General features: G+C 43.4%; 1 protein-coding gene across 1 annotated transcript in view; it reads left to right on the top strand.

The window, feature by feature from the left end:
* The first annotated feature begins 229 nt into the window (after positions 1-229).
* Msn (moesin) overlaps positions 230-22,050 on the top strand; it is a 74,653-nt gene continuing 52,832 nt past the window's right edge. The window contains exon 1 of the mRNA XM_006981183.3: positions 230-519. Coding sequence (XP_006981245.1) covers positions 508-519 — 12 coding nt within the window. The 5' untranslated portion in view covers positions 230-507. The remainder of the gene's footprint in view (positions 520-22,050) is intronic.

The following is a 22,050-nucleotide window of genomic DNA, read 5'->3' as shown; positions in this document are numbered from 1 at the left end:
CATAAGCATCTGGCTAGGGTGTGGCCCCCCAGTAAAGCTCTGGCTCAGACTGGGGGCGGAGTCTGAGGGTCGAAACTTCAGGGGCTAGGGACAGTTGAGAAAAGTGGGAGGGGGCGGAGGGGACCGGGGTGGGGAGTGGGAGTCCTTCTCGGTGCGTTTGGGACCCCGGCCTGGCCCCCCACGTGGCCTGAGTGGTTGCCCTGGGCTGGGCCGGGCTGGGCGGGGCGATGCCCGAAGCCGCGGGCCGGCTGGCGGGAGGGCGGGGAGAGGCGCGGAAGCCCGGCCACATAAAGGAGCGAGCGGCGCAACGGGGGCGGCTCTTTCCTGGGTGGGGTTTGCAAAGTCGTGGCCCGTTAGCAGGAAGCGGAGCAGTCGCCCGACACCAGAGTGGGACCCAATCTGAGCACCCGGCTCTCTCCCGAGTCCTTGCCGAAGTGTACTGCGCGCTCAAAACAGCCCGGCAGTTTCTAGCCAAACTTCACCAACTCCTCCGCCTTTGCCGCCACCATGCCGAAGACGGTGAGTGCCTGCCGGGGACTGGCGCTGGCGCTCCAGGGGGCTCCAGTTTGACCCTTGCAGCCCTAGCTGGCGGACTTGCCTGGCCACAGGCCTGCCGGGGGCGGGGGGGGGGGATACCGGACTGTCCCTCAAGGCCCAAAGAAGGAGAAGATAGTGGGGTCCTAATTTGAGCGCTCTAGAGGGTAAGGCGGTGTCCGGACTAGAAGTGTGGATAAGGAGGGGCCATCCTTTCTCAGGGTCCAGTTCCCCGCTTCTGGGATGAGGCAGTGGAAACTCGGGGTTGTTGGGCACTGGGAAGAGGACTCTACTTCTGAGAACATTTTTCTCGGCCCAGGAATTGGCGCCTTTGTGGAGCAAGGCTACCACTGTCCCAGAAGAGCCCCATGGTAACAGAGAAGCAGGGAGGAGAGAGGAAGTTGCTCAGGGCGGATCCCGCACGCCCATCCACCTTTCCCACAGCCGCCCCCCTTCTCCCCGACTCCTGCTCTGCCCCCTTCCATGGCTCCTCAGCTCAAACTACTTTCCCCTGGGAGGTGAGGGGGATGTAGAGGGGCTCATCTGCTGGGTTACTTCCTTTTACCCAGGAGTGCAAACACTTAACTAGGCACAAGTCTGTAGAGGGGCCCACTCAAGCTACTGGAAGAGAGGGCAGGTTTCTCTTCCTCTAAGAAATCCCTGATAGACACTGTACCCCTCTAACCCCTCGGGACCGTTCTGTGAGGTATGGGTTTTCTCCTGTGAGTGCCACACCTATCTAGTGTGGTGCTTGATTAGAGATCTGGTCTCCACCCCACTGGCTGTTGCTAGAAGAGCAGAAGCCTCCAGGGAGTGAGGCCTAGGGGGGCCGGATGCCCAGTAGGGAGAGGTGGGGGAGGGGTGTGTGCTTGACTAATGAGCTCTGCTTGCTTTTGTGCAAGTCACGCCTGGTCCTTGTTCATGAAGGCCCAATGACCACCACGACTTGAGTCTCTTAGGTGAAGGAGCTTGCTGGCCTCCTGTGTTGTGTGTTGCTGGTCCATCCATCTTCCTAGGAGTGCCTGAGCCTGGTAGAGCTGAGATAGTGACGAGGATGCTTAAGAAGGGATGAGGATTCCTGGGAGGAGAGGAGAGTGAATATATACGGGGAGGGGGAGGTCTTTGTGTCTATACTGAGGTTGAGTTTCCACCTTACTGTATTTCAGCTTTCACTGCTGAGTCGTTCTTCAGCTTCTCAGAACTCTGCCCTTAAGGAACACAAAGTTTCTCTTAGTTTTTAGTATTTTGAGACAAAGTCTCATGGTCTTATGTAAAATGATACTTTGTGAAAGTATATCCATATGTGAAATTGTCCTTTGTTCTCCTCCCCAGCTGCCCTCCTGTGTGTCCTTCATCCTAAGACCCCTGGCAGGTCCTTTTCCTCCCCTCAGTCAGTCTTCCCTTCTATTTTCTTAGCACATGTATTCCGTGCCGGGCTTTTTGGCTGGTTGTTAATTTTTGAAGCAGGATCTCACCATATAACTTAGGCTGGCCTGGGACTCTCCACATAATGCAGATTGGTCCTGAATTTTTTTTTACCAGTGTTCCTGCCTCTGCCTCCACAGTGCTGAGATTACAAGCTTGACAGCCACCATACCTGGCTTGTTTGTCTTGATAGAGGTCTGATTCTAGCCCAGGCTGGTCTAGAACTCACTTTGTAGCCCCAGATAGTCTTAAAAACTCTTGGAAGACATTCTGCTTCACCCTTCCAAGTGCTAGATTGTAGGTTTGAGCCACCACCAAACTCGGCTTCCACTCCTCTGTTGGGTACTTAACCATTTCTAAACTATGAAAGATACAGAATGGTAGTGTAAAATCAAATACTTTCCTTTGAATTAGCCATGGTTAGTTTCACTGTTATAGCCATTTTTTTTCCTAGCCAGACCAAGCTTTAAATCTTTTGAAATAAGCCTTTCTTGGATTGTTTCCTGATTGGTAGTTTCCTAAGTTTGGTCTTTCATGTTTTTCTGAGACAACGTCCTACACTGTAGCACAGGCTGCCAACTCCTAGCAATCTTGACTCAGCCCTAGGAGTGCTAGGATCACAGGCTTTCACAATATCACCAGCCCATCTCTGCCTTCTGGAGAGAAGAGAATTCTAAATTAAAATGGCTCTCCCGGGACTTGGAGAGGTGGCTCAACGGTTAAGAGCTCCCACTACTCTTTCAGCTTCTGGTCTCAGCGCCCACATGGCAGCTTACAACTGTCGGTAACTCCAGTTCCAGATGCCTGACTCCCTCTTCTGGCCTCCTTGGGCATCAGGCACCAATGTGGTACACAGACATACATGCGGCCAAAACACTCATGCACATACAATAAACATAAATAAACTGCTTTTTTTGAGAAACCCTTTCTGTTTCACTCTCACTTTAACTTAAAACAAACAAACAAAAACAACAAAAAACAAAACCTTCGAAAAGACTTTGGAAACTCTCTTGGATTCCCTAAAACCAATTTGTGAATTTTCAAGGTCTTGAGTTTTTTTATTTCAAGCTTTATGATTTATGAAGTTATAATTTATTTATTTATTTATTTACTTAACTGGTTTTATGAAATAGGGTCTCATGTATCCCAGGCTAGGCTCGAATGAACTTCTAATCCTCTTGCTTCCACCACCCAAGTGCTGGAATTTGAGGCATATGCCGCCATATTTGAACAAGTACTTATTCGAATTCTTCCCATGGTGTAGATGAGGAAACTCACGGTAGGGGAGGACTGACCATGCGTGATGCAGCATACCAACAGGAAGACGACAACTTGAATCGAGGTCTTTGGGGGGTCAGCCTTGGAAAAACCTGTTTGGTTTACTGGGACTTTGGCTTTAGATCATCAGCAGGCCTGGGGGGAAAAAGCGATCAGTGGTCATTTGATGGTATCATCCATGATAGCAGCCACAGAGCCCAGCTGCTTGAAGTGTCTGAAAAACGTCTGGGTCTGCATTCAGCTAAACTTTAACAGGGGCTAAGAACTGTTTATTTTCCTGCCATTCCTAGCATTGCTTGAGCCACTGGAGTGGCACTAAAGTGGTACTTGGCAAATAGGGGGCAGAATTTCAGGCTTCTAACCCTTGAACCAGCCCTGCCTGGAGACTTGAGGGTGGGGCAAGGGATCAGGAATGAAGGTTGCAGGAGAGGTTTCTGCCTCTATCCACTGCCCCGCCCCCAGTATGCCTCTCTTTTCTGTAGCCCTGGGCGGCCTCTCAAATACCGGTTATTAACTCGGTTATTAACTCGCAGCTGTCTTCTTGACTCTGCCTTCCAGCTGCTGGAATTACTGGGTGAACTGCCACCTGAGGCTGTTTGGTTGGGTTTGTTTTGAGAGAGTCTTGCTGGGCCATCCTACTTCTGCCTCTTCAGTGATGAAATTATGTAGTCTCTCCCACATCGGAATATTATTTAACTTATTATTATTGTTGTTGTTATTATTATTATTGGTGTGTGTGTACAAGTGGAGGTTAAGGGCAAGTTTCAGGAGTCGTTCTCTCCACCGTAAGATCTGGGACTCAGACTCAAGTGGTTAGCTTTGTCTGCTACGTGGTTTCCCCCTTGAGCCACCATGGGAGCCATGCCCTTTGTTTTGTTTGTGACAGGGTCTCATGCTGCCCAGTTTGGCTCTTAACTGGATATATAGCCAAGGATGACCTTGAACTCGGTGTCCTCCCACCTTCCACATGATAGAATAACAGATAAGTGTTACAGTGACTAGCTTTTCTCCACTTTTTTGATTTTCCAATTTGCTGAACCCTTTGTGAAAGTGTAGATAGATGGTATGAAAATTGTCTTGCAGAGGGAGGGAAAAGTCGAGGCACAAAATAGTCTTTATTCTCATGTTAATCTTGATGGGAAAGGTTGCCCTGTGAGCCTGTGATGGGGTGGTATTGATTATTGCATTATTTTCTAAATGCCTGTAATGGCAGCCTGTAAGGATAGTGTTGCCAGGCATGGTGGCTCATGCTTGAATTGTGGCTCTTGGGAGGCCGAAAGATTGTAGTAAGTTTGAGACCAGCTTGAGCTATAGGGTGAGGGTGATGTCTTTTCTTTGGTCTGTTATTCTTATCCAACTGCTTCACTAGATTGTGGAAATGGAAAGGACATTTAGAGGTCTTTCCCCATGCTTCCCAATCTAATTCTCTATGGATGAGAAGTGATGACAGCTACAATTATTCTGAACTCTGTTCTAATAGTGTTGCTTGGCAACAGTCTTTCTTAGGTCCCATTGTATATTCCTGGGAGTTCACCCCACCCCCACTGGAATTTCTAGACGCAGGGTCCCTGGAGGGGGAGATCTGGCTACCAGTAGTACTATCAGGGTTGGGCTTTTCATGGCTACACTGACTGGCTCTGATCTTCGAAGATCTGACTCTGTCTGATCTTTGAAAGATAGAACTGAGTTTGTCATGTGCTTCTTTCTAAACTCCCAGCCTTTTCTCCCTGCTCCCCCACCTCTTTCTTCTGTCCCCAAAGAGGGAAAACAAACAAACAAACAAACAGTACAAAGGTGGTCTTCTTTGGGGTTGGCTGTTGGTCAGGTCATGATGAGGATGGTTTTTCATAATTGACTGCCTTTACTGTTCATCCCACTTAACTTCATGCTTGATAGAGCTGAAAAACTTTTCAATTCTAGCTTCTATTTGTGGTAGAAGAACCCATAGTTTGGGGGGTCAGTTTAGCAGTTCATGAACTTGGATGGCGGGTGTTAGGAAATAGAAAGTAAAACTGAACTTAGAGTATTTGTTCTCCTTCTATATAAGGAGATGAGATGTCGTTTGATTTTTAAAGATTTAGTGTGTGTTATTTACATTTGAACAAAATAAATTTTTTTCCTTGAAGTCGGGTGGTGGTGGTGCTGCATGCCTTTAATCCCAGAACTCTGGAGACAGAGGTAGGTGGATATGTGTGAGTTCGAGGCCAACATGGTCTACAGAGTGAGTTCCAGGACAGCCAGAATTACACAGAGTAACCCTGTCTCAAAAAAAAAACTAAAAAAAATAATTCTTGAAAGTGTTTTTAGGACCTTTAAAGAAGTTCTGTGAATGTATAGACACCTGACAATAACTGAAATTCTAAATCTTGACTGAGTCTGTTCACAAAATTAAGCAGGTATCCTTTTAAATTTGTTTTTGAAACCCAAAAATTCTGTTGGTCCAGATTGGCCTGGAATGTATGAGAATCTCCTTACTTAGCCTTCTCAAATATCTTATGTTCTACGTCTCAATTTCCTTAACATTTTGTTAAATGTACAAATATATACAACCGAGTTAGTTTAAGTTAATTGTGTTCATCAAAGTTGTTTCACAGCGGCAAAAATGGAATGAAAATAAAATAAAGTTCTAAATGATGAAGAAAGTCTGGGCATGGTAGTACTGGCTGATAATCTCAGCACTTGGGAAGTAGAGGCAGGATGATAAGAGTATAGGGTTATTCCCTACCCAATAGTGAATTTGAATATAGCTTGGGCAACATGAGACCTTGTCTCATAAAACAACAGAAAAGTTATTCAAAGTGGGCCATTAGCTAATTCCTTTCTGTCAGCTCCCGGTATCTCTTACAGTTTGTCATAAGGGACCTGTGCCAACAACAGGGTAACTGTAGGGACCCTTCTAATACTGCTATTCTTGACAGCCTTGATGGTACAGTGGCATAGATAGCCTTGGCTCTCCTGTTTTCATAGGCATTCTTTCATTCTTTAGAATTTGAGCACCTTGGAGGTGCAGAACGTACTAGAGATAGAGTTGATAGTGCTTGCTGAAAGGTATTATCTTATTTTTGTATGCTTTGCAGTATTGTTTGGTGAGTACCAGTTTAGAATGTGGAATTTCTGGTTCACTTCATTAGATCCTGCCAAAAACACTGCCATGATTACTCTAGGCTATTTCTCTGAGGTTTGGGCTGTTTTGTATTTTTCCTCACTTAGGCAAGAAAGCAAGCAAGTGAAACTACATTGTGAAGGTGGTAAGTTTATTGAAAAGCTCTAGGCAAACAGGAAAAGCTCTATAAAGAGTTGTGTGTGGTGGCTTATGTCTGTAATTGCAGCACTCTGGAGACTGAGGCAGGAAGGTGCTGTGAGATCGAGGTCAATCTAGGCTATATAGTGAGTTCATTGTCAGCCTGAATAACAGAACAACCCTGTCTTCATAAAGAAATAAATAAAACCTGTGTAAGTTTCTCTACCTTTCATTGCCTGCATCATAGATTTCCTATAGCTTTACTGAAAGGTTAGGGAGATGCTAGGTTCCTTTCTGAGGGGAGAGAAAGCTCTATTGAGACAGGGTTCACATAGCCCAGGTTTGTCTTGAACTTGTGTAGATCCTACTACTTCTATCTCCAGGTATTGGGATTACAGGCATGTGCTACCACATCTAGCTGGAAGTTACAAAGACTTATCTGAAATTTATTTCTAAATGTAATTGAGTAGTTAGATATATTGGTAGATATTGAGAAGATGGTGAAGATAGACACATCTTCTAAGGTGTATACTACCAATGAGCTGCGGACTAGGTACTATGGGGTTCAGCATTTCAAATAAATGTGTTTTCACTTGGAGTATTCCCACAGCTTCCTCAGCCCTAAAATTCACTGTATCTAATTATTTTTGGATGACCATGGTTTCCCACAAGAGTATGTTGAGCTACAGAAAATCTGAGCTGGCCTTCTAGTTCAGCCTTCATAGTTTCGATGAGGACACTGAAGCCCACAATAAGGTAGAGATTTGAGTGAGCTGATAATAGGGTCATGCCATCTTGCCTGATGCCGTTATAAGAGAAGATGTTTAGTGTTTCATGACTCAGCTGGGGGTCACTTGACCATCATGTTAGTGACTGTACAGCAATCCCCGGGGACTTCTAACGAAGGAGATGGTTCAAGTCCTGGGCTTTTCTTGGGAACCCCGTAGCACTTCCTAGATAGGTGTTTTATCTTGACTATGAAGGGTGGTAGAAGACAGATGGTTGAAGGGACCTGGGGAGAGGCTGTTTGCTCATTTTTCTGCTTGAGACTAGGCCTTACTGCCCTAAGAGTCATATTTTTCTTTTAAAGAGGATTTCGAGTCCAGGTTGAATGTGATCTAGTTATGTAGCTGACGATGACCTTGCTAATTCTCCTGCTTCCACCTCTCCAACTGCTGGATTAAGGGTGATCACTACCAAGACTGAGTTTTTTGAATCTCTGAAAATTATTTATTTATGTGCACGTACCTCTCTTTCCCCCGTCACTCCCCACTCTGTGTGCGCATGGGTGTGTGTGCAAGTGCATGAACACTCCCACATGTGGCATTGTCTATGGCATGTATGGAGGTTAGAGGACAAGTTGCCAGAGTCAGTTCTCTCCTTCCACCTTGTTGAACTCAGGTCATCAGGCATGATAGCCAGGTCCTTTACTGGCTGAGCCAACTCATTGCCCGTGTATTTTGTTTTATGTTTTGAAACAGATCTCATGAGCCCTGGTTGGCATTGAACTTGCTATGTAATCGAGCATGGCTTTGAACTTCTGACCTTTCTGCCTCTATCTCCCAAGTGTTGGGAATACGGACTTGTACGCCCATGCCTGTCAAGCTCGGACCTCTTTGAATTCAAGCTTGACCTGTCTCTTGCATTAGAAGAATACTATAGAACTTGTCTTTTTAATTTGATGACAATATTTGCTGCTGTCGCAGCCATTTCAATATAGTCTGGAGTCAGCTGACCTCAGCTCTCAATACTCATCTCTAGGTGCTTTGCTAGTGGGTCAAGTCTGGGGAAGACAGATAGCCAAAAAATGACATTTCAGACTTTCTTAGAAAGGATATAGTATTAACAAGTACAGACTCTAGGACTAGACTGCTTGGACTCAGATTCCAGTTATGTGACCAATGAGTTGTTCCTAACATGCACAAGACCCTGGGTTCCATCCCGGAACTAAAAGGAAAAGGAGCTAAGTAACTTACCACAGGTATAACCCATTAGTCACATAGCTGTAATTCAAATCCAAGCTGCCTGGTTCTAGAGTCTGAATTTCTCTTTTCCATCTCCATCCCCCTTCTCTGGTCCCTCACTTCTGTTTTTTGTTTATTTGTTTTGTTTTAAACAAGCTCTTCTTTTATAGAATAGGCTGGCCTTGAACTTGTAACTATCTTTCTACCTTTGCATCCTGAGTGCTGGAATTCCAGGCATGTGCTACCATCCATATCTGAACTTTTTTTTTTGAGTGGAGTCATAGTAGGTGGCCCAGGCTGGTCTCTGGACTCCTGGTCTCAAGTGGTCCCTCCGTTTTGGCCTCCTGAATAGCCACAGGTATGGAACAAACATGCCTCACTAGGTTATATCTGAACCTTATTTTCCTCAACTACAATTTAAAGATAATACCTGCTTCATAGGGTTGTTGTGGGGATTGAGATGATTTATATAAAGTGCTATAACTGTGCCTAATATCTAACAGTGTCATATAAATGTAATCAGTTATTACTGAGATGTCCAACCATCTCCTAGGAGCTTCATCTTCATAATTTATTGAATTGTTACTATTACTGTAAAGCATATAAACACAATGAATAGAGAATACAATTCATGCCTTTACAAGTTTCCCATTTAATTGGAGATTTAGGCCCAACTCATTCTTAGAAATAGTTTGATTTAAAAACGCCATGCATGTATTTTTTATAAACACATGTATGGCATTTTCTATAGATTTTAATAAGGAGTTTCCTGGGACATTAGTGACTTAAAGAGTACACAATTCTGGGTGGGAAAGTGATAGGACTTTTATATAAAGGTATAAGTCAGGTGATCTTAGGCCAGTGCCCTTTTGAAATAGTCCTTTCTTCATTGGCAAACATTTTGAAAGGTCTATGAAGGATACTGTACCTTGAGTTTTCTGAAACTTGAGTGAGTTGATTCTAATACAATCTGTTATTTTTCTTGGTCCAGAAGGTTTCTAAATGGCTCTGGGAGATGGTTCAGTGGATGAAGCGCTTGCTATGCAAACATAAGGACCTCATTTTGGATCCCCAGAACCCACATTAAGGGTACAGCTGCAATCCCTGAGCTCCTATTACAAGATGGGGGGTAGAGATAGGAGAATTCTAGAAGCATATGGGCCAGTTGGCCTGGAGTAAAGTGGCAGAAACAAGAGAGGTGCTTTCCTAAATGAGGTAGAAGCCTAGGACTGATAACTGAGGTTATCCTCTGGTCCTCCACGTGGATTTTGTGGCATGTGTACACACGCAGAAGTACACCTGCATGCACGCACACCTACATGCACACATGAGGAAAAATGGTTCCTTCCTTCATGCTTCTGTTTGAAGTAAGCCAAGAAATAGAACTCACTGAAGGCTGACTTTCTATTCTCCCATTGACTTTGTTGGGAGAGGAGGTGTTTGGGGAAAATGAGAGGGACGAGTTCTCAGTGCGTGACTGTGACAGCTAGAGGAGTATGATGCTTTCTGACCAGAGCCTACCTACAGCATGGGCACCTTGAATTTGGAGACTAAGATTTTGGGGTAATTTCCCAAGTGCTGGTTGTTGGGTATGCCTGACAACAGAAATAGCAGACCTAATACTGTTTTCAAATTTATTTTTCACTTGTGGAAATTTGATAGAAAATTTGTATGACTGATGAAAATTTATGTGGTTCTGATTAAGGCAAATTATGGGAAGAGTTGAGGTTTGAGCATTTTGTGATACAGGACAAAGAGGAGTCCTGAAAAATTACATCCCTGTTATGTATTTGGGAGATAATAGGAGCCAATACCTGTGAGAGGGAATTAAGCTTATCTATGGAGCATGGTCAGCATTTTCTTCTCTTTAGTTCTGGTCTCCCTTAGAAAGATGGATGAAGCTTCATTATTATTATTTTTTGAGATCGGGTTTTACCATGTAGACCAGTGTGGCCTCAAACTCACAGAGATCTACCTTCTTTTGCTTCCCGAAATCTGAGATTAAAAGCATGTGCCACCAAGCCTGGAAAAGCCACATAATTCTTCAGATAGCTGAAGTAGTTTCTTCTCTTACCATTTTGTTAAAGTCTACCCCCATCCCTGGGTCCAGTCCTTTTTCAAAAATCGCAGGCTGAGTATTTGATGAAGTACACCTAAAGGCTCTTTCTTAATTGTTATAATCTTTAATTAATCTGTGAGATGGGGTTGGAAGTATCAAGGGAACAGTCAACTGTCATTAGTTAGGTTGTATAAGTCTTTGCTAGCTTCAAGGGTTTAGAATAAGTTAAATACCTTCTCAACCATCATAGTAGACACTTATGAGAGACTGAGAAACCTATAAATGTTGCCTTGGATTTGTTTTTTTTTCTCCAGCATGAGAATATCAGCAATATCAGAAATATGTAAACGTAGAGCTTCCTTCCCCTGGTTCTTATTGCCCTTGGTCTCTGGGCATGGCATGGTGAATCTAGCTTACAAGAATATTGGCCATTTTGCTTCAGGGTTACTTTGCTTCTCTTCTCAGGGTACTTGGAGAGTGCTCATGAAGAATTTGAGGTGGCTCTGGGAACAATTTAGCCTCTTTGCCTTTCTGCAATAACCTAGGCATTTTCTTATGATTGGGAGTTTGCCTTCTGGCCAGAGGCCAGTTGCCAGAGGAAACCAGTGACTAAAGGCTTCCTCCCTGTGATGTCACCTTCTGGAACCATTCCTCATGATTCCCTACCAGTCAAGTAACCTTATTTGGCTATTTTCGCCCCCCTCAAATGCCCATCTCACCTCAACTAATCTCCTGTTCTTCAGAACAGGGACTGCCTTCCTCAAGTTTTTGCAATGCTACCCGGAAACTTTTCTCCTTAGTTAGAGCCCAAGAGGAGGAGGAGGAATGGGAAGTGAGAAGGATGAGAGAGTGAGTTCTGGAATGATTGTGATTTCTCCGCCCTGCTTTCTTATCTTTTCTTGCCCTCTTGTCCCTGCATAGTTACCCCTCTTTAGTTTCTTACCAAGTTTTCTGACAGCTTAAGTGTGGTCTTGCTTGGCCTGAAAAGGCATAGGGCGTGGGGTAGGGCTCTCAGCATCTGAAAGTATTCTTTTGGAGTAGGGAAGGCCTTCTAGTTAATAAGGCCAAGTCTTGGCATGTGCCTGTTGTATGCCTAGGTTTCCCTTGGTTTTCTCGAGCTAAGTCGAAGGTCCATCTGCCTCCTTTTCCCAGTCCTCAGATTAGGTTAGAAGACTAGAGCTTTTGACACATAAAGCTTCAGGCACTTGTCTCATTGTCTCCCCCCCCCCCACGCTTTAAAATTTCTTTTTCAGATTTTTTAAATTTTATTTTATGTGTATGAGTGTTTTGCCTGACTGTATGTCTGCACCACTTGTATGTCTGGCACTTGAGGAGGTCAGAAGAGGGCATCAGATCCCCTGGAACTGGAGTTAAGGATGGTTGTCAACCACCATGTGGGTGCTGGGAACTGACTCCTGGTCCTCTTCAAGAACAAGTGATAGCTAAGTCATCCTCCAGTGCTGTGACACCCCTTCCTGCTTGTTAGTAGAAATTGTCCAGTGGGAGCAGTAGTTAGGCTGAATCAGGATATCTGATTTTAGCCTCTGCCTGGGCGACCTTGGACAAATAATTTCCAGGAACTGTCATTTTTTTTATATGTGAGACAGATATTCTGATAATGTGTTTACTCTTAAAGAGAATAGAAAGATGGTGTGTAACAACAGAGAACAGTGAGTGAAGATGTCTCATCCCCTTTAATATAGCATTGAGGAGGTTTCTCCCCCAAAAATCAGTATGTAAACAGATTCTGTCTCTAGGAGCTCTACTGTGGGCCAATGACTTGGGGAAACAGCTATTGACCGCGAACTTGGGGCAAGGCCTTTCTATCCACCCCAAAGACTAGAGTTGCTGGCTATTTTTGGTTATTGTTGACTCTCGAGAGAATAGAAGCTCCTACTTCTCTCAGGAAGGAGATGACCAAGAAACAAACTCAAACTGATTGGGAATGACGTCTTATTTCCCCTCTCTTCGTACAACGGCCTTTTGGGGGCTATGGGATGACTTTTGTTTTGGGACTTAAATTACTAAGATTTCCTCTTGTCTGAGTCACTGGTGTCTCTGCTGCCCTTGTAGAGGGAAAACTTTATGTGTGGCATTGGGCGGAACGAAGAATAATAATTTCTAGCCAGGGAGTTTTTTTTTTTCCCATATACCCTCCATGCTTAGTGTTGGACCTCCTACATTATGTGAATATTGTTAGACCTACAGATCAAAGGTGATAAAATTATGAAGTTGTTGTGAAGGTATGTTACATTGATAGAGCCTAAGAAAGGATATCCTTTTACTTCCTATCATCTCTGTTTTTGGTCCAGTACTGGCTTGTGAATCCCATGTTGTATCTTAGCTTTTTGGAAAGTGGCCCTGAACATGAACTTCATGGACTCTGAAGTATTGGCAACTGTCTTCCTCCTTTTAGGAACAATTTTTTTAGGCAGTTTACCTACTGATAACTGACATGTGTAAAGCTGGATAATGCTGTTTAGAAGAAGTTTCTTTCCCAGCATCAAGCTGGGATGGTTTCTGGGTCATAAAGGCAGTTTCTTCTCCTTTGTTGGCAGCTCCTCACTCTTCCATGGTCTCCATATGGGATCTACCAGTTGCAAGTGGTAGATCAAAATGGCTTTTGGTGAGAGAATGTAGGCAGGCAGGTCACTGAAGGAAAGTAATGTACGGTTAAACAAAAGAAGAATGGGCCTTATTTTTGTATTTCCTCTTTTTGTAAAATGCCCCATGGTATATGAGAATATTTAGCACACACAGAGAACAATCCTTCAAAAACTAACTTCAACATATTAGTTCTTATTTATATTTCTTCTCATATGTTACATCTATACCTTAGCTTTTCTATGGCACATTGATTTGTACATAGGAAATCCTACTTCTTTACCCATCACTAAAAAAAAATCTGATTGGATAAATGCACATTTAGGATTATTTTTCTCAGTATTTTCTCAATATTCTTGGCATTCCAAGCTGGCCTGTAATTTACTGTGTTGTCTAAACTGGCCTTGAACTTGGGGAAATTGTCCTGCCTCAGGCCCTGAAGTGCCGAGAATCGAGATGAACATCACCACTCCTGGTCATTGTTTTTTTAAAATGGACTTTTGGGTTGGGGTTGTAGCTCAATTGGTTGAGTGCTTGCTTTGCATGAAATAAGCCCTGGGTTTGGTTCCTAGTGCTGCATAAGATGGGCGTGGCATAGTGGTCATATGCAGGAATCCCCAATCATTTGGGTGGTGCAGGGCCTAGGACTGAGTGCAAGATCATCCTTTGCTTCAAAGTTTTAGGCCAGCTTAAGGTACATGATACCTGAACTCAAAAAAAAAAAAAGAGAACATTTTAATTAATGGCTTTATAAAATTCCATCCAGTGACTATGTGTTTTGTAGACATGTTGAGCTTCCAGATTTTTTTACTTCAGTAAACTTGGGGGTTTAAAACTTCTAGCTCCCCTTACCTCAAGAAGTGGCTATCTCCAGATGGAGATTGTTAGAGACATACAAAATTGTAGTCAGACTTTCCTTTGTGCCATCAGCTCTCAAAAAAGAACCCCCCCAAAAAAAACCCAAAAAACGACATGGATACTTATTAATTATGAAAGCTTAGCATATAGCTTAGGCATGTCCCACAAGCTCTTATAACTTAAATTAACCCATTTATATCAATCTATGTTTTTCCTCATGGCTTTTTATCTCTCTTCCATCTTGCACCTCCTGTTTCCTGTCCATGTCTCTGGCATCTCTCCTGCTCCTAGATTTATTTCCTCTTCTCTCTCTGCCTGGAAGTCCCACCTAACCACTTCCTGCCTAGCTATTGGCCTTCAGCTCTTTATTAAACCAATCAGCAGGCATCTTGGCAAAGATACATCTTCACAGTGTACAAAAAGATAATTCCATAACACAAAATTTCTTGCTCTTTTTTAAAAAATGTGTGTTTGATACAGGATGTCTTACTGTCAGTCCATTGTAGCTTTATGCACAATATGTAGTCAAGAATATAAGGATGACCTTGAACTCCTTATCTTCCTGTCTACCTACTGCAGGATTCTAAGCCTGTACCACATTACCCATAAGTCTCTGTGCCCAACTTGTTTTTGAGATAGGATGTCAATTTGTAGCCCCAGGTGCCCTAACATACAGTGTAGCCCAGGTAGACCATTTTCTTGCCTTAGGTCTTTGAGTTGTAGGATTCTAGGTGTGTGCTACCATACTCAGCATGAGTAAACCTTTTGAAAGGTTTTAAGTCATCAATAGACTTAGAGAGGGAGAAATAGCAGCAGTATATGTAAGGGATCCTGCATGACACATAGGAGGTACTGGTAATGGACAAAAGACACACATACACACACGTGGTGTAGTAGTGTGTTAGCAGCTATCATGAGGAAGATCTGAGTCAGTGCATAGAAAGCCAAGCTGTTCTGGTCTTGATAACATGTGCTTGTTCACTGTGCCACTCCACCATGTTTTTTGTTTTGTGTTTATTTATTTGTTTTTTCGTTTATTGAGACAGGATTTCAGTCTATAACCCAGGATGTCCTGCCATTCATTAGGTGTAACAGGATATTGGCCTCCTACAAGTTATCATCTTTCCTCAGCCTTCCAAATACTGGGGTTGTAGACATGAATCACTGTGTCCTGCTACCAAACAGCCTCTTAAAGTTCTGTCACTTGTGTGTATCCTGTCATATCCTTTTCTGAGTGCAGAGATGCTACAGCTTTCCTGAGTCCCCCACAGGAACCTCATCGCCTAGTTCTTTTTACAAGAACATATGTCCAACATGGTTCCAACTGGCCCAGCATGGCCCTACTCAAGAATGACTCCAAGTAGCTGGCATGGGAGGTGCTCCCTTCCCCTTAGCTCTTTAGCAGGAGGTGAGTGGTGCCAGTGAAGGGTTCCTAACCCTCTTTTAGATAAAGGTAGAAATATTTATAGAAGCTGTGGTGAAATTAGGACCCTTCCAGGTCTCCTAGTCAGGTTTCCTATGTATTGTTAGAACATTTTTATGTCTGTCACTGATTATACAGTTTTATGAAGCCTGCTCATCCCAACAGTTATGGGCGAACAGTTTCAGAGGGAACTATCCAAGTCGAATTCAAGGTCTTTGGTTGATATATACTCTTTTTTTTCCTTTCTTTTTTTCCCTTTTCAGTAGGGTGTTATCTTAGCCTGACCCAGAACTGTGTGTAACTAAGGATAACCATGAATTCCTGATCCCCCCTCCTTCCATCACCCAAGTGTTGGAATTACAGGCATGTACCACCATGTCTGGTTTATGTTGGGGATTTTGCCTAAGGCTTTGTGCATGCTAGGCAAATTACTCTATCAACTGAGCTACGTCCCTTAGCTCTGGATAGATATTCCTGAAATAGCATGCTTTTTGTCTTTACCACATACTACACACAGCTTTTTGCTGCTGTTTTGGTTATTTGCAAACTTGTACTTTACCCTAGAACTTTTTGTCTTGTATAGAACCTCATTATTTTAATCCGTGGATAATATCTTGGTCAACTGGGTTTGATCAGGAGAGCCCTGAGTTTGAGCCCTAACACTGCATAAACCATGCCTGGTGGTATACACATATAGTGTTGGCATGCAGGTGGATCAGAACCTAGGCAGTTAGGATGCGGGAGGATCAGAAGTTCAAGGGCATACTCAGATATATATTGAGTTTGAGTTTAGCACAAGTGAGACCCTGTCACAAACCAGAAAAGAAAAGTCATGTATTTAGGTCAGTTGCAGAAAAACTGTTTTTGAAGTTGAGACTACTCTCAGGATTATATTCTTCATATTGTATTAGATGAAACTACTAGACCAGTGGTTCTCATGCTTCAAGTCTTTAATACTGTTCCTCATGTTGTGGTGACCCCCAATCATAAAATTATTTTTATTGCCACTTCATAAATGTAATGTTTTTCTTGTTATGAATCGTAACATCTGATATGCAGGATGTCTGATATGTGATCCCAAAGGGTCGATACCCACAGGTTAAGAACTGCTGTACTATAGTGTAAGCTGAACCCACTAGAGTGTAAGCTTCATGAGAGCAGCGATTGGTTCCTACTGTGCATTGTATAGTCTCTGTAGCATAGTGACTGACAGAGACCAAATATTCAAGAAATATTTGTTGAATAGATACATTTAGTATTCATTAAATAGATATGCCAGCAAGCAAAGACCTCCAGTCTACTGGAAAGCACCTAGCACAGATTAATTTAGGCCCTGGCAGAGTGGAATGTAATAGCGCCAAGGAATGGAAAGTCATTGTCCTTCTTGTGTACCTTAGAGTGCCTATTTATCTGTGAGTGTTCAGCCTGGGTTATAGTCAACTTCACTCCCCCTTTCCATGTCTTCACACAGTAGTTTTTATGCCAAGTGGGAATATTGAAATAAAAGCTTTTAATAGATTCTCATAGGCAGCTGTGTGAGCGCTTCAATCTGCCTTTGTGGAGCAGCCCAGAATTTGGCCTGTAGAGTACATATTTGAGGCATTACCTAGTGTAAATTTTTTTGGTATGTGTAGTGCTCATTATGGCAGAGCTAGTAGGCAGGACTGAATTATGTAATCAAATCTGAAGATGTTAGGGCAGAGCCAGGCTTAGATGGGCTGGATAACAGGGAAACCCTGGAGGTCATCTTGGAGGACCCAACAGTGATTGCTTCTATAGTCAACTCCACAGCTGCCTGAGAGCCCAGAGCTGCATATCTTTGCAGATTTGGGCATGTTTTAGTCAAAGTCGGGTTCTTTTATGGGAAGCAGAGAAGTTTTTTCCCCCATTCAGTTCTAAGATAGAGATGTGGGTAACACAGGAAGGCATAGTGTTAAGCTTAGTAGGTAAGGTTGCATGTCATAAAATAGAGCCTCTGAAGGTTACCTTGTTTTTGTCCTGTTTTGTTTTGTTTTTGAGACATGGTCTCACTGTGCAGTGTTGGATGGCCCAGGACTTGGAATGCAGACCAGGCTGGCTTTGCACTCACAGAGATCTATCTGCCTTTGTTTCCCAAGGGTTGGGATTAAAGGCATGTGCAACCACACCCGAGAGTTACCTTATTATTAAGGGACCTTTCCTATTTGGGTTTAAAGGAATTTTCCCATCTGTTTTACAGTACTGAGCTTAGACATTGTGCCAAGAATATTAATAGACATAGACGGTAGGATAGATTTAAATATAGATTGTCTTCATTTTATAGTTTTGGACTTTACTTTTTGGCAGTACTAGGAATTCCACCTAGGACATCATATATGCCAGTCAAGCACTCTATTTCTAAACTACATTCCTAGCACTCTTTCTGGTTTTTATTTTTATTTTATTATACACTATTCTTGAGATAGTTCATGTAGTCCAGGCTGGCCTTAAACTTGCTTTATAGCTGAGGATGACTTTGAATTTATGATCCTCCTGTTTCTACTTCCTGAGTTCTGGTATTACATGCCTGATACATACTTTTTATTTTGGGAGGTCTCACTAAATTAAACTCTCTCAGTAGGTCAAGCAGGACTTCAACTTGAAATTCTGCTGTCTTAGCCCATCCACTGAGTAGCTAGGATTACAGGCAAATAGGCACAGATGTGGATTGTTTATTCATACTTTTCTTTTCCTTTGTTTGTTTGCTTGTTTACTTTTTGAGACAGGGTCTTTCTGTGTAGCCCTGCCTGTCCTGAAATTCTCAATGTAGATAAAGTTGGTCTCAGGCTCACAGATATCTACCTGCCTTTGCCTCCCAAGTGCTGGGATTAAAGGTGTGTGCCACTATTCTTTTCATTATGAAATGATTACATTATTTGCTTTGATTAAAAAAAAATGACAAACAAACAATAAACCTAGGGCCGGGTGTGATGATGTACATCTATCTGTAAATATAGCAAATCTAGCACTGCAGAGGCATAGGGAGAGGCAGGATTATAAGTCGAGAAGAGACTAGTGAATTCCAGCCCAGCTAAGGCCATTTAGTGAGACCTTCTATCTTAGTTAGAGTTTCTATTGCTGTGAAGAGACACCATATCCATGGCAATTCTTATAAAGGAAAACATTTAACTGAGGGTAGCTTACAATTTACAGGTTGACTCCATTATTGTCACGGCAGGAAGCATGGTGGTGTGCAGACAGACTAGGTGCTGGAGAGGTAGCTTAGAGGTCTACATCTGCATCCTGAGGCAGCAGGAAGAGAAAGTGACAGTGGGCTTGGCTCCAGCATTTGAAATCTCAAAGCCCACCCCCAGTGACATACTTCCTCCAACAAGGCCACACCTCCTAATAGTGCCACTCCCTATGAGCCTATGGAGGTCATTTTCACTCAAACCATCATAGCCTCCCAATCAAACAAACAAATGAACAGAAAGACAAAACTGAAAAAGGTGAAGTCTGTCTTCTGTGCCTGACTGCTCTCCTGAGAGGACCACTTTTAACCAATGTGAATGTAGACTAGAACTTTCCTTTTTTTCTTTCCCCTTCTTTTTTACTTACTGAGTCAAAGTCTCTACATAAGCTCAGACTGGCCTTGAAATTTTCATCCTCCTACCTTAGCTTCCACTTAATGGATTACAGGTGTGTGCTGCCACATCCTGCTATAATGTAGACTATGTTCAACACATTCACACATGAACCTTTAAGCATGCATGTTGCACTCATCTGTATTGTTCTGCAACTTGCTTTGTTTCTATATAGCTAAGGGAAAAACTCCTTAGGCATAGAGTAGTTATCTTGTCAAATCAGGTTTTAAAGTTTGAATGGGCATATTAATAAGCAAATTAAGAAATTAGGTGGAACTCTGTACACATCAAGAGCCTGTATGTTTACTCTTTCTTTCTAAAATATTTGATTAAAAATTATGTGTCTTTGTGTGGGTGTGTGCGTGCCAGTGCAAATGACCTTGCAGTCTGGAAGAGGGGATTGGATAACCCTGTAGCTGAAGTCACAGGTGGTTGTAAGCTGTCTAACATGTCTGCTGGGAACCAAACTCGGGTCCTCTGGAACAGTAGTATGTGCTCTTAACTGCTTAGCCATCTCTCCAGCCCCTGCCCTCATTTTTTTTTTTTTTTGAGGCAAGGTCTCATATAGTCCAGATTTGACCTCCTATGTGTTATGTAGGTGAGGATGACCTTGAATTTAGGATCCTTTTGTCTCCACCTTCTCAGTGCTGGGATTGCAAGGTTGAGCTACTATGCTGTGCATGGCTCACAGTCTTTATCAAATGGAAACTAAAAAGTATATCATGAGCACTTGTCTGCTGAGGAGATAAGGTATACTGGCAGGGGGATTTGTGGGCCTTTCTTCTGCAACAAAGGTATTGATGGTTGCATCCCTTTCTATGCTCATCCTGGAGGAGAAATTCCTGTGGTTTCATGTGTATCTAAATGGTCTTAGTGGAATACATGTTGGTAAGGAAACTCATGTTCCTATGCGTAAAATGGCCTCTTCCCTGTTTTGCCGTTTTCCAGTTTGGAGAAGTTTGTTTCTAGACAGCAGCTAAATGAGAAGGTTAATTAATTCTCAGAAGACTTATGGAAGCTGTATGAGATGAATGAAACAAAACCAAGTGCATCCGTATGTGTAATGGTGGGCACTTGCTTTCAAGTGTTCTAAAGAAGACCAGTAAGAAGGCCTGTCAATTAGCAGTGAAACAGAATGAAATCTTCTCTCTTTCCCCCTTTTTAGCACTCATACTAGGGATCTTGTCTACATGGCAGAAAAGCAGGCTTTGCAGAGTGTTCAGATGTGGCCATGTCAACCAGTTGAGGGAGATGGTAACTCGTGAAACACAGATATATAAATAAATACAAACAAATAAATAAATCTAGGCTATTTGCTGCTGGTCCTAATCTTAGAAACTGGCTAATTTGAGAATATTGATCATTTGAAGATGCCAAGCCAAGAGAGGAAAAGCAGAATTCCCAGAAATGCTGGCTTCCTTCTCCCTACTTGGGGCAGGCCCATGTGGCACCTGCGTTTTCAGTTGCCAGGCTTCCACAGTGAGTGGAGGAGAGCTTCACCTTGCCCTCCTTTTAATCTAGCAGCCCCTCCACCAGAGGTTGACCCTGGTTGTGCTGGGCCTCCAGGCCACTCTAGGCATTATTGCTTCCCCTTTAGACAAACAGGAAGTGGCCTACAGACTGAGTACTGGAACTTTCTGACTTCCTGTGAAGCACAGAAAGCAAAGGTCTGAGATCACTTCCCAGAAAGAGAAAGGGAAGGGCATTTTTCTTTTTATCTTTCCTTCTCCTTTCTTTTCCTTCCTTCCCTCCCTCCATCCCTTCCTCCCTCCTTCCTTCCTTCCTCTCTTCTTTTCTTCCTTCTTCTTGTCTGCCTCCCTGCCTCCCTGCCTGCCTGCCTTCCTGCCTTCACACTTTTAATAAGTAGCTGTGGCTGACCTAGAACTCACTATGTAGCCAAGACTGACCTTGAACTTCTGATCCTCCTACTTCCAACTTCCAAGTGCTAGGATTACAGGTTTGTAGTGTGCCACCATGCCCAGAAAGAACCATGAGTTGGGATTTGGTGTGTGTGTGTGTGTGTGTGTGTGTGTGTGTGTGTGTGTGTGCTAGGGATTAAATCTATGGCTTTTCAGATGCCAGGTGAGAGAGCTAAACCCTAGATGGGCATCTATGTGGTTTGTTGTTTAGCTGTGATGGAGGGTAGGGGATGGGGGATGAGAACATAAGGGAAAGGGATGGTCGAGCTGGAACAGAGATGGAGTGGGAGGGCAATGAAAGAGATACCATGATAGAGGGAGACATCATGCAGATAGGGAGAAACAGGGTGCTAGGAAAGTTCCCAGGAATCCACAAGCATGATCCCAGTTTAGACTACTAGCAATAGTGGAGAGGGTGTCTGAACTGGCTCACCCCAGTAATCAGAGTGGTGAATACCCTAACTGTCATAGAGCCTTTCTCTAGTAACTGATGGAAGCAGATGCAGAGATCCACCAGGCTGAGCTCCAGGAGTTCAGTCAAAGAGAGAGAAGAGGGATTCTATGAGCAAGGGGCATCAAGATCTTGGTGGGGAAACCTACAGAGACAAGCAAACCAAACTAGTGGGAACTCATGAAATTTAGACCAACACCTGTGGAGGCTCCATGGGACTGGACTAGGCCTTCTGCATAAGTGAGACAGTTGTGTAGCTTGATCTGCTTAAGGGGCCCCTGGCAGTAGGATGAGGATCTAGCCCTGTCCATGAGCTGGCTTTTTGGAGCCCATTACCTATAGTGGGACACCTTGCACAGTCTTGAGGCAGGGGGAGGGGCTTGGACCTGCCTCAACTGAATGTACCAGGCTCTGCTGACTCCCCATGGGAGGCCTTACCTTCTTGGAGGAGGGAATGGGGGGTAGGGGATCTGCGATTGGTATGTAAAATGAATAAAAAAATTTCTTAATAAAAAAAGTTTACATCCAAGGTAGCACCTGGTGTTTACTGTGGGCCAGGCTTGTGGGAAGGTCAATGCTTCTTCTATATTGTCTTTCTGACCTTAGGGTAATCCTTTAACCTCATTCCGTTTTGTGTTCTCCTATTGGTAAAGTGAGGATGATCATGCTAGCCTCAGAGTTAATGGGCAAGT

The sequence above is a fragment of the Peromyscus maniculatus genome, chromosome X (assembly GCF_049852395.1).
Source record: "Peromyscus maniculatus bairdii isolate BWxNUB_F1_BW_parent chromosome X, HU_Pman_BW_mat_3.1, whole genome shotgun sequence".
In the NCBI taxonomy this organism is placed as follows: Eukaryota; Metazoa; Chordata; class Mammalia; order Rodentia; family Cricetidae; genus Peromyscus; species Peromyscus maniculatus.
This window is presented reverse-complemented; position numbering and strand designations above follow the sequence as displayed.